At 36.7% G+C, this 13,457-nt stretch overlaps 1 protein-coding gene across 3 annotated transcripts in view; it reads right to left on the bottom strand.

The window, feature by feature from the left end:
- raf1b (Raf-1 proto-oncogene, serine/threonine kinase b) overlaps nucleotides 1-11,698 on the bottom strand; it is a 29,549-nt gene extending 17,851 nt beyond the window's left edge. For 2 of the 3 annotated variants that reach the window (XM_067388738.1, XM_067388739.1), the window contains exons 1-5: nucleotides 11,618-11,698; nucleotides 5,561-5,787; nucleotides 3,739-3,860; nucleotides 3,273-3,375; nucleotides 3,035-3,192 (exon numbers count right to left, since the gene is read on the bottom strand). In XM_067388738.1, coding sequence (XP_067244839.1) covers nucleotides 3,035-3,192; nucleotides 3,273-3,375; nucleotides 3,739-3,860; nucleotides 5,561-5,758 — 581 coding nt within the window. In that variant the 5' untranslated portion in view covers nucleotides 5,759-5,787; nucleotides 11,618-11,698. Of the gene's footprint in view, nucleotides 1-3,034; nucleotides 3,193-3,272; nucleotides 3,376-3,738; nucleotides 3,861-5,246; nucleotides 5,447-5,560; nucleotides 5,788-11,617 lie in introns of those variants that run through there. The other variant, XM_067388740.1, reaches the window with a different exon arrangement.
- Nucleotides 11,699-13,457: the final 1,759 nt, after the last annotated feature.

The following is a 13,457-nucleotide window of genomic DNA, read 5'->3' as shown; positions in this document are numbered from 1 at the left end:
TCAATTCCATCAGTATTTGTCAATTCCATCAGTATTTGTCAACTCCATCAGTATTTGTCAACTCCATCAGTATTTGTCAACACCATCAGTATTTGTCAACACCATCAGTATTTGTCAAGTCAACTCCATCAGTTTTGTCAACTCCGTCAGTATTTGTCAAGTCAACTCCGTCAGTATTTGTCAACTCAACTCCATCAGTTTTGTCAACTCCGTCAGTTTGTCAATTCCATCAGTATTTGTCAACACCATCAGTATTTGTCAAGTCAACTCCATCAGTTTTGTCAACTCCGTCAGTATTTGTCAAGTCAACTCCGTCAGTATTTGTCAAGTTAACTCCGTCAGTATTTGTCAACTCAACTCCATCAGTTTTGTCAACTCCGTCAGTTTGTCAATTCCATCAGTATTTGTCAACAACATCAGTATTTGTCAAGTCAACTCCGTCAGTATTTGTCAATTCCATCAGTATTTGTCAATTCCATCAGTATTTGTCAATTCCATCAGTATTTGTCAATTCCATCAGTATTTGTCAACAACATCAGTATTTGTCAAGTCAACTCCGTCAGTATTTGTCAATTCCATCAGTATTTGTCAATTCCATCAGTATTTGTCAATTCCATCAGTATTTGTCAATTCCATCAGTATTTGTCAACTCCATCAGTATTTGTCAACTCCATCAGTATTTGTCAACACCATCAGTATTTGTCAACACCATCAGTATTTGTCAAGTCAACTCCATCAGTTTTGTCAACTCCGTCAGTATTTGTCAAGTCAACTCCGTCAGTATTTGTCAAGTCCGTCAGTATTTGTCAACTCCGTCAGTATTTGTCAACTCCGTCAGTATTTGTCAACTCCGTCAGTATTTGTCAACTCCGTCAGTATTTGTCAACTCCGTCAGTATTTGTCAAGTCAACTCCATCAGTTTTGTCAAGTCAACTCCGTCAGTATTTGTCAAGTCAACTCCGTCAGTATTTGTCAAGTCAACTCCGTCAGTATTTGTCAAGTCAACACAATCAGTTTTTGTCAAGTCAACTCCATCAGTTTCTGTCAACTCTGTCAGTATTTGTCAACTCCATCAGTTTGTCAACTCCATCAGTTTTTGTCAAGTCAACACAATCAGTTTTTGTCAAGTCAACTCCATCAGTTTCTGTCAACTCCGTCAGTATTTGTCAAGTCAACTCTGTCAGTATTTGTCAACTCCATCAGTTTGTCAACTCCATCAGTTTTTGTCAAGTCAACACAATCAGTTTTTGTCAAGTCAACTCCATCAGTTTCTGTCAACTCCGTCAGTATTTGTCAAGTCAACTCTGTCAGTATTTGTCAACTCCATCAGTTTGTCAACTCCATCAGTTTTTGTCAAGTCAACACAATCAGTTTTTGTCAAGTCAACTCCATCAGTTTCTGTCAACTCCGTCAGTATTTGTCAAGTCAACTCTGTCAGTATTTGTCAACTCCATCAGTTTGTCAACTCCATCAGTTTTTGTCAAGTCAACACAATCAGTTTTTGTCAAGTCAACTCCATCAGTATTTGTCAAGTCAACACCGTCAGTATGTCAACACCGTCAGTATGTCAACACCGTCAGTATGTCAACACCGTCAGTATGTCAACACCGTCAGTATGTCAACACCGTCAGTATGTCAACACCGTCAGTATGTCAACACCGTCAGTATGTCAACACCGTCAGTATGTCAACACCGTCAGTATGTCAACACCGTCAGTATGTCAACAACGTCAGTATGTCAACAACGTCAGTATGTCAACAACGTCAGTATTTGTCAACTCAATACCGTCAGTATTTGTCAACTCAATACCGTCAGTATTTGTCAACTCAATACCGTCAGTATTTGTCAACTCAATACCGTCAGTATTTGTCAACTCAATACCGTCAGTATTTGTCAACTCAATACCGTCAGTATTTGTCAACTCAATACCGTCAGTATTTGTCAACTCAATACCGTCAGTATTTGTCAACTCAACACCGTCAGTATTTGTCAACTCAACACCGTCAGTATTTGTCAACTGTCAGTATTTGTCAAGTCAACACCGTCAGTATTTGTCAAGTCAACTCCATCAGTATTTGTCAACACCGTCAGTTTTTGTCAACTGTCAGTATTTGTCAACACTGTCAGTATTTGTCAAGTCAACTCCATCAGTATCTGTCAACTCCATCAGTATCTGTCAACTCCATCAGTATCTGTCAACTCCATCAGTATCTGTCAACTCCATCAGTATCTGTCAACTCCATCAGTATCTGTCAACTCCATCAGTATCTGTCAACTCCATCAGTATCTGTCAACTCCATCAGTATCTGTCAACTCCATCAGTATCTGTCAACTCCATCAGTATCTGTCAACTCCATCAGTATCTGTCAACTCCATCAGTATCTGTCAACTCCATCAGTATCTGTCAACTCCATCAGTATCTGTCAACTCCATCAGTATCTGTCAACACCGTCAGTTTTTGTCAACACCGTCAGTTTTTGTCAACTCTAGAGATTAAGATTAAGTTCAGAACTGAATAAATGTACATTTTGAGACAAAAAAAAAAATCAGAAACCTGTTCATTAACATGTTTTGTCCCTCATCTCAAGAATCAGTGATATATTAAACCCGCAGAGCATATGTTTATTTAATTGAATCACAGGAATTGTGAATTCACAATTGCCCTATGCTATAGTATGATTTTTAAAGGGTTTTACTATATCACGCAGCCTTTAAAAATGGTATAATAATGCCGTTCAAGGATTCTTGTCCGTGGAATGTGTCACTTCCGGTATTTTACTGGTTACTGGACACAGGTAAATTGTAATTGAGGGCTTTTTTTAAATCAAGTACTCGAAATTAAACGAGGAATCGTGACAGCCCAAAACTAGAGTATTTTGACTGTGACTCTTCCAAGACCTTGTTTTGATGTTCTTTTCTAGACCCAGAAACCAGAACATTTAAAATTAAATTAAACTAGTCTACGCAACTGGCAGCCCTTCAGGCATGACTTAAGCTAGTGTGTGTTCTGATGTCTGTGGTTTTGCACACTCACAGGAGCTGTCGAATGTTGCTCCAATCCACACACATGGTGGGCACTTTGGTGCTGCAGTGCTCATGAAATTTGTAGCCACACGTCTGACATCTGAAGCCATGTAAAAGAAACTTCTGACATATGTCACAAAAGGCCAACTTCAAAAATGTCTTTCGTACCTGTGAAGGGGAAGGTCAAATGTTAGAACTGTTAGAAAGATGACGGCAGCTCAATCCGAACACCCACAACGGAAACTTACAAAATTGTGCGTAGTCAGCGGGACGTGATCTAAGACTTCGACCAGCATCTCCTCTCCCACCAGTTTGGTACAATCAGTGCTCCAATCCATACGCTTCTTATTACTACACAAAACAACACTGAGGTTTCATTAACTGAACATTAGATTGATAGTATTCAGCATTCAGAAGATGCACCAGTAACAATAAAGTTTCATTAGTTCATTTAGTTGGATGCTATTTTTTATGGAATATTTCAGTTTATTATAAATGATTTATCAGTGCACATCATTGTTTAAATTCATGTTCCTCGTAATCTTGAATCAGAATAACTTAATTTCCTCTCCCTCATGCAGCAACATCTCTTCTCTTCTTTGATGAAGTGGGCGGGGCTACCTGTCAATTCCCCACAGACAAAATCAAGCCCCACCCTACATTTGTTCTTGTTTGCAAAGCCGTTTCACTTTAGATATACAATATATTTCAAACCTGTGGGAACTGGTAGGTTCTCGAAGAAGCTTGAAAACGGCACAGCATTCGGGCTGAAGTCCACGGACTTTCAGGGCTTTGATGAGGCAGTTGCGCAGCGTCATACCCGGTCTAACATTCACCTATAACAACACAATTCTCATATTTTATCACTTCAATGCAAAAGAAAGGTATGAACATGCATGTGAAGGTTACATAGATCTATAGCATTATATCGATGAGCACTTGTAAGTTTGTAAAAAAAAAAAAAAAAAAAAACTGCTTTTACATCAAGGCCCTTCCCATGTAAAGGCCCGTTCACACCGAGGACCATAACTACAACGATCGATAAAGATAGATTCGCCCTGTGTCACATGAACATAAATGATAAAACATTCACCCTGGGTTACATGACCATAAACAATAAAAGTCAGAATTGTGAGATATAAATTTGCATTTGTGAGAAAAGTTAGAATTGTCAAATATAAACTCGCAATTGTGAGAAAAAAAGTCGGATTTGCGAGAAAAAAGTAAGAATTGTGAAATATAAACTCGCAATTGTGAGAAAAAGTCTTGCAATTGTGCATTATAAAGTAAGAATTGTGAAATATAAACTCGCAATTGTGAGAAAAAGTCAGATTTGCAAGAAAAAAGTCAGAATTGTGAGATAAACAATTGCGAGAAAAAAGTCAGAACTGAGATATAAACTTGCAATTGTACGTTATAAAGAGAAAAATCGTGAGAAAAAAAGTCAGATTTGTGGTAGAAAATTCAGAATTGCGAGAAAAAGTCAGACTTGCGCGATATAAACTCGTAATTCCGAGAAAAGTCAGATTTGCGAGAAAAAAGTCAGATTTGTGAAATAAACTTGCAATTGCGAGAAAAAAGTCAGAATTGTGAAAAACTTGCAATTGCGAGAAAAAAGTCAGAATTGTGATATAAACTTGCAATTGTACGTTATAAAGTCAGAATTGCACGATATAAACTCGCAATCGTGAGAAAAAAAGTCAGATTTGCGATAGAAAATTCAGAATTGCGAGAAAAAGTCAGACTTGCGCGATATAAACTCGTAATTCCGAGAAAAGTCAGATTTGCGAGAAAAAAGTCAGATTTGTGAAATAAACTTGCAATTGCGAGAAAAAAGTCAGAATTGTGAAATAAACTTGCAATTGCGAGAAAAAAGTCAGAATTGTGATATAAAACTTGCTATTGCAAGAGAAAGTCAGAATTGCGCAATATAAACTCACAATTGCGAGAAAGTCAGATTTGTGAGAAAAAAGTCAGAACTGAGATATAAACTTGCAATTGTACGTTATAAAGTCAGAATTGCACGATATAAACTCGGAATCGTGAGAAAAAAGTCAGATTTGCGATAGAAAATTCAGAATTGTAAGATATAAACACAATTGCAAGAAAAAGTCAGAATTGTGAAATAAACTTGCTATTGCAAGAGAAAGTCAGAATTGCGCAATATAAACTCACAATTGCGAGAAAAAAGTCAGAATTGTGAGATAAAAAGTCGCAATTACCTTTTTTACTTTTTATTCAGTGGTGGATACAAGCTTTCACACACTTGCTCTTTGCTAACGGACACGTATAAGGGCCCTTCATGAAGGGATTGAGTTGTTCACTTTCGTTTGGAACGCACCTGCAGATGGCGTCCCCTTCCAAAAGTGCCCTTCAAGGGCGCAAAAACACAGTTTGGAATTCAACCATTGTTAGTTATCGTTCTTGGCGTGAACGGGTCTTAAGTCTCTAGAATAAATGATAAAATTTACACTCCATGCTCATCATAAACACTCACAGATGGTGTTGGAAAATAACAAGATCATTTTATCATTACCACAGTCCGCTGTTTGTTGGGTAGGTAGACACGGATTGTGCTGCTAGTTTTAGAGTCTGTGATTCTCCCATCATCTGACAATCTCCGGTACGGGAAGTTCTTGATAATGGTGGGAGACATGCAGGAATCTTCAAACACAGAGTCTTTGCATCCAAACCCATGACTGACGCTTTTCCAGGCCCCTTGAAAATGCTCCATCCCGGCATGCAGCGGCAGACTTCAATAATCTAGCATCAGAACAGAAGAAATATAACTAACCCGACCTTCACAAAAATACTGACCTGAGGTCAGAGATGAGGCCCAAACTGCACACACATGAAACATGATATACTGTTAATATTTCCTACTTCCATTGCTCTCATTTAGTCCCAACCACTCTGAAGTGGGTATTGTGTTTATAATGTGACTACGTGACTAGCAGCAATAATCCTTCAAAACAGCAGACGTACTCTTTATAAACAAGACTTCATCTAACGTCTCGTAACGCAGTCTTTCTATTACATGTGAGCCCAGCTCCTGGTGTGTCAAGGATGAATAACTCTGACAAGTAATAATTCAAAAGAACGGCCAAATATTTTTCAGATGATAATAATAATAAACTGATAACATTTTTACGATGAATGTGTGTATCACGTTAAAAAAAACCACACACTTCTGCTTTCTCAAAAGAAAGAAGGTCAGTCTTTTTGAAAAAAATTATTCATTGTCTAAAAACGAGCATAAAGTCATTATAATAACACTAAACATCAGAAACACAAAACAAATGTCCAATTTTGAGCTTGATAACAACAATGAAATTACTATTTAAAAGGGCATATTAAACACTTTTAGTCTTGTGTTTTTGGGCTCTACTAGAACAGGTTTTCCTGCTTGAATGTTGATTATTTTCCTCATATTCTCCATTGTTGCAGCTCCTCTCTTCCCAGTCTGTCAGTAATTGCAAGCTAATTGGTTGGCTAGAGCAGTGTGTTGTGATTGGTCAAGTGCTTCAAGTGTGTGACTAATTATAACCTATTTCACTATTGTATGTTTATTGCATTAAGTGCACAAACAACATGCTTGACATACAAAATGAATGCATATGCGCTGCATAATAAAACAAACTGGTAAACAGACATTGGAAGCAAAAAACATACCTAATATAATACAAGCTAAGCTAAGCTAGCAGGCTACTCGGGTATACGTATGCTATGCTAGTACATAAGCTAACTAAAAAACAATAAGGACGAGAAATGCTTGATTTTACAACCTATAGCTTCAGTTATATACTAGTAGAGTGACAAAAGTACCGATTTTGGTACCAATCAGTATGAAAGTTTTAAAAATATGATGCTTTGAGCGCATTCGTAAACACCTCTGATTGGCCATTGTGTTGACACATTGGATACATCTGTGATTGGCTACAATGATCAACGTATGGCAGCGTTTGAAAGACTGGTCTGCGATAGACACCTGGGGCCCGTTCTTCGTACGTCGCTAACTCAGTTAGCTGGATTTGATTGTTGACGATTTGACATGATCTTGGATCGTTTGGTTCTTCGAAGCTCATCCTAGACTTGCTGTCATAGCAACAGGTCCGTAAGCTTAAACCTGCTCGGGAGCAGGCTTATTTCATGTAAACAGGATTAGATTGCATCTTTTTAAGCGGAAGTGATGTTTAAAGTCTGTCCCAGCCTCTGCTACTTTCCCACAAGAGTACCCTAATGTAAACCAGGGACAATAATAATGATTTAAAAATAAATTTGCAAATAACACTATAATGCCGTGTAGTGTCATAATATAGATGCCGACAGTTTCATTCATGAGGGAATAATTACGTAATATTTTTGATTGGAGTTTTACACACATGATGTACAGATGTCTATGCCGTACATGCATTTGTGCATTTGAACGATTTGAACCGCGACATATATTATGGGAGTGGCTTGATGAAGTGCAGGAGATGCAGATAACTTGATCTTGACCCTTAAGAAACTTTAATTAATGCTGTCAAATATGCTTCAAAGGTAAATTAGTTGCTAATTACAACATTGAAATAAAAAATTGAATGTACAAATAATAAAAATTGTGAATATAGCCTAAATAATTGGGTAATCATGTAAAAAAAAAAAAAAAAATAGTGCACATTTCATTTATCTAACATTTATGTCGTTCTTCTGTCATTTATTCGCTTGGCTGTTTCCTTATAAATGTCTAGAAATTCATCAAGTTTTTCCGTCAGGTGTCTTTTCTCATTCTATGATGTCATTACGTTGCCGTCTTGACTCCAGCCAATCGCTGCATTGCTGATCAATGTTTCTACTATCGATACATATCCCCTTTTAAGCCAACACATGAACGCGCAATTATCTCAGATAACTCAATCCAGCGATACTAATCATACACAACAGGTGTGTTTGAAGAACCCAATGAGCTGGACCATGATTAGCACGATGATATCATCTTGGATGTGTCATTTGATCTCGGATGTAATAAGCAACGTACGAAGAAAGGGCCCCTGCAATCAAACGCTCCCGTGTGTATCTGTGTAAGCGCTCGGTGAAGAGCGTCACTGATGACTATTTATTGATCATTCAAGCCAATCACAGACATATCTGACGATCCATGAACACAAAGGCCAATCAGAGGTGTTTACAAATCTGCTCAACAACGCTCAAAGCGATTTCAAAACACTGCTTCATGAAGCTTCACGAATCTTTTATTTCGAATCAGTGGTTCGGAGTAGGGCTGGGCGATATATCGCATGTGATTGTCACGCGCGTTTCGTCAGTAAAGCCGGTTCCCTGATTACCGCTAAATCGCCATCACCTGCTTTCAAATGAAGCGGCATTTAATAGACAGAGCCGTAGTTCACTGATAAGCCACGCAATATCGCGTTCAATATCGATATGAATCGGCGTCGATATTGAACGCGATATTGCGTGGCTTGTCAGCATTCGATATATCGCCCAGCCCTATGAAGCAGTGTTTTGAAATCGCCCATCACTAGATATTGTGGAATAAAGTCGCTATTTTTTTTTGTTTATTATTCTTGTCACTTCATAACATTAAGGTTGAACCACTTTAGTCACATGACTGTTTTAAATATGTCTTTAGTAGCTTTCTGGGCATTGAAAAAGGGAGTGTCATTGCTGGCAATGCAGGCCTCACTGAGATCAGATTTCATCAAAAATATCTTAATTTGTGTTCTGAAGATGAACAAAGGTCTTATGGGTGCGGAACGACATAATTAATATAATTAATGACAGAATTTTCATTTTTGGGTGAACTAATCCTTTAAATGGTCATTATGACGCATTTTAAACAATATAAATCATAACGTGATTTTGCAGGAATTAATATCAGGCGCTAAAAATACTAGCTATTAAAAGCCTGTTGAACAAATGGGATCACTTGGGGTCCTAAAGGAGACCCGATTCCTGGTGGGACTCGACTTCACACCACACCGCCACACTACTAACTACCTCAACCAGGCTCCGCCCCTTTAGTCTGCATATGAATTATTTAAATGAGGAATATTGTCACATGTTCGTTCCTGGAAGAAAACTCAAGACTACAAATGGAGGTGTTTGAAGGAGTTCAGAAACAGTGCTTCATTAGTCATTATAACAACATTAAGCATCAGAAACACAATCTTGAAACCAATGCTTAAACGTAAAACAAACACTGAACCTCTCAAGCACATGTGATATTCACCTGGACAAGACTACATCCGCTGCTTCTCAGAACAAAACACACACAAAACACCCAACAAGTGCCATATTTCTGTCGTGTGAGTGAGAAACATTAGTCATCAAGTCATTGCCACTAAGAGCAGAAGCGCAGATGGTGACAGATATCTGTCAGGAACTGTTACAGTAGAGAAACGCACAGTATCATAAAAGCCCAGATCTAACTGTTCTTCCTATGAAGAACTTGATGCTTCTGCCCTGGCAATGTTTCACAATCAGATGGTTTGCCCACACCATACCAGTCATGCAAGTTACACAGTATTCGCAGCCAAGACTAACACGTTTCTCACCCATTTTGCATGAGCCACAGCGATATCCACCTGTTCTTGCTCGGAAAGTAACTGTGCAACTATGTTGGGTTGAACTCCTCTGTACTCACTCATTGTTCTGACATCAGAAACCTGTTGAGCAGGTCCGAGCGGCTCTCAGACACAGACACGCATGCTGATCTGACCGCGAGAGTGATGGTGAAACACAAATTGGTGCATTCTGTGACATGCTGAATAATTGTTCCTCATGCACAGGAGAGCGTTTCTCTCTGCATCTCGCAAACGACGAATAATGCAATCTTAATGTTAGGTTTACCAATGATAATGTTGCCTACAACAAGCTGTCAAACATTTCAATGTCATAATATCTTGAAGCTACATACGCTCTAAAACCCATTTATATTATGTTATATTTATATATATATATATATATATATATATATATATATATATATATATATATATATATATATATATATATAAACATACACTCTAAAAATGCTGGGTTAAAAACAACCCATGTTGGGTTGAAAATGGACAAACCCCAGGTTAAATGTTTGCTGTTAGTTTTATTTAACTCAACTATTGTTTATAAAATTACTGTATTGCTGCTTAAAATTAACCCAAAGTATATTAAATTAACATTTATTAATAAGTTTAATCAATAATAATTAAACAATAAACATTTATTAAATTTCTTATTAATAAATGTTCACCTTTTGATTATTGTTGTTGCCTCTAGTAATTGTGTGTCTGATTTTGGGTTCATTTTAAGCCAGCAATATAGTAATTTTTAAACAACAGTTGAGTTAAATAAAACTACCCAGCATGTTGGCCAAACATGGTTGGGTTAAAACAACCTGTTCATTAGGTTAAAACCCTATCACTGGGTTTATTTTCAACTCAACTTGGGTTGTTTTTAACCCAGCATTTTTAGAGTGCATGATTGTGTGTCTGTATGTGTATACATGTACATATATAATAAAATATAACATTATATAATAATATAAATGTATTTGCATTAGATATTAAGCGTGCATATATAATAAAATATAACATAATATAATATAAATGTATTTGCATTAGATATTAAGCGTGCATATATAATAAAATATAACATAATATCTAATGCAAATACATTTATATTATATTAAGCGTGCATATATAATAAAATATAACATAATATAATATAAATGTGTTTGCATTAGATATTAAGTGTGCATATATAATATATAACATAGTATAATAATATAAATGTATTTGCATTAGATATTAAGTGTGATTTAAGCTTAAAAATGCCATCTCAAAAAGCTTTAGAAATATGAATGATTATAAAATGCATAATAAGTCTCATATTCAGTACACTATAGAAAGGTTTATAACTATCAAAGTTTCATCAGAAAATATATATGGGGAAATAAATCAAGATTAATATTTGTTTTAAACATCTACTTCTAAAACCAGTTGACGTTTAACATCTTGCCTTTGTTCTAAAGCAGAACTGACCGATAACTTGATCAAACAGCAATTTTTAACTATGAAGAGAGGTTATTAATATTTTATGCTGGCAATAATTCAGAGGACATTGTATGTCACCCGGTTACATTTCATTTGTTCAACTGTTTCAAAAGATTATTAACACCAGAACTACTTTCATTGCGTTAAACTTCTGGCGCAATATTTACCGACAAAAAAAAAAAACAGAACATTTTCACCAGCCATAAGACACTTTTTAGCAAATGAATTCATGTTTGGTTAGTTTGATACAGCTCGCTGGAGCTCTAAGGTACCAAGACACACACACACACACACACACACACAGCTGACTACATGGCTCCAGAAAGATTAACAGCGCGTGCTTTAATAGATTTAACCGTGTTTACAAACTCTATCAGTGATCTAAAGTGCAGTACACATCACACACACAAACAATAACAGCTGCGATTGATGTTTCAAGCACAACAGCGAACATCTGCACTATCGTTTCGATCAGATGCGCGAATATAATCTGCGTGAAATCATGTGCACGAGAACTAGGAGACTCGAGCTTTACTCACCAGAGAAAGTTGTTGAATTGTTGATCCGCCATGATTATCGCTACAGGGAAAAGTGTGACGTTCGAGTGATGTCATCGTTTTTCATCACTGCTCGCGACGCGACGAGCTGTTTTTCGCGGACAGCGAACAGTCGCGTGATATGGCAAGCCCAACATACATTTAAAACCATGAAATCAAAAAAATAATCTTTTGTTTTTTTTATGGACTATATTGCAGTGCAGTGTTTATTATAAATTATTCACACGTGCACATTATTGTTTTAAAATTCATGTGCCTCGTGATCTTAAATCGAAATAACTTCCCCTCTGATGACGTGTTTACTGGCGTGAGGGCGGGGCAACCTGTCAATCACATGAGATCCACCAATGAGCTCAATCGAATCAATTTTTTTCAATACTATTAAAGGGTTAGTTCACCCAAAAATTAAAATAATATCATTTATTACTCGCGCTCATGGCGTTACACACCTGTAAGACCTTCGTTAATCTTCAGAACACAAATTAAGATATTTTTGATGAAATCTGATGGCTCACTGAGGCCTGCATAGCCAGCAATGACCAAGATCCATTAATGTACTAAAAACATATTTAAATCAGTTCATGTGAGTACAGTGGTTCAATATTAATATTATAAAGCGACAAGAATATTTTTGGTGCAACAAAAAAACAAAATTATATACAACTTATATAGTGATGGCCGATTTCAAAACACTGCTTCATGAAGCTTCGGAGCGTTATGAATCAGTGTGTCGAATCATGATTCAGATTGCGTGTCAAACCGCCAAACTGCTAAGATCATGTGACTTTGGCGCTCCGAACCGCTGATTCGACACACTGATTCGTAACGCTCTGAAGCTTCCTGAAGCAGTGTTTTGAAATCGGCCATCAATATATAAGTCGTTATTTTGTTTTTTTGGCGCTCCAAAAACATTCTCGTGGCTTTATAATATTAATATTGAACCACTGTACTTACATGAACTGATTTAAATATGTTTTTAGTACATTAATGGATCTTGAGAGAGGAAATGTCATTGCTTAGGCCTCACAGAGCCATTGGATTTCATCAAAAATATCTTAATTTGTGTTCTGAAGATTAATGAAGGTCTTACAGGTGTGGAACGACATGAGAGTGAGTAATAAATGATATTATTTTCATTTTTGGGTGAACTAACCCTTTACTATTAGAAAAGTCAAAGTCTAAAGTCATTTTTGCTTATTTAAGTGAATCATTGAAGGTCAGCTGCAAGTATGTTGTCAATAAAGTTAGATTAAATGAATAAAAATATTTGTTTTATTTAACATACTTAACTATTGGAGGTTTGCATAGTATTCTGATTTTGCATTTCACTGTTTTTATTCATTTTGAGGATCACTGAATCTTTTTTTTTTTTCATGCAAGTAGTAAATGTAATTAGTAAATTAGTAAAACGATTAGTAAATGAATGCTCACATTTAGTCCAGAACTACAATAACCATCATGTTCACACACAACACCTTCAGATTTTTCTCAACATGACAGGAGAGCTGTCAGTCAATAAATGGGAAAACACTTATTTGAAAAAGTAACTCAGATATTTTCTTGTAAATTTTAAAAGTAATGCGTTTTTTTACTAGTTACTTGAAAAAGTAATCTGATTACGTAACTCAAGTTACTTGTAATGCAATACCCCCAACACTGATGATAAACGGACATCCACTCTTGCATTGCGTGTGTAACAGAGGCCAGCTAGTGAGAGTTGTGCTGGTAAACCCTTTATCTCAAAAGGCGCGCTGACAACTGTTACAGATGTGGCGTTTAGCATCCTTGTTAGTGCACTTTCCTCGCATGCTGACTCGGAGCA

The sequence above is a fragment of the Chanodichthys erythropterus genome, chromosome 6 (assembly GCF_024489055.1).
Source record: "Chanodichthys erythropterus isolate Z2021 chromosome 6, ASM2448905v1, whole genome shotgun sequence".
Classification (NCBI taxonomy): domain Eukaryota; kingdom Metazoa; phylum Chordata; class Actinopteri; order Cypriniformes; family Xenocyprididae; genus Chanodichthys; species Chanodichthys erythropterus.
This window is presented reverse-complemented; position numbering and strand designations above follow the sequence as displayed.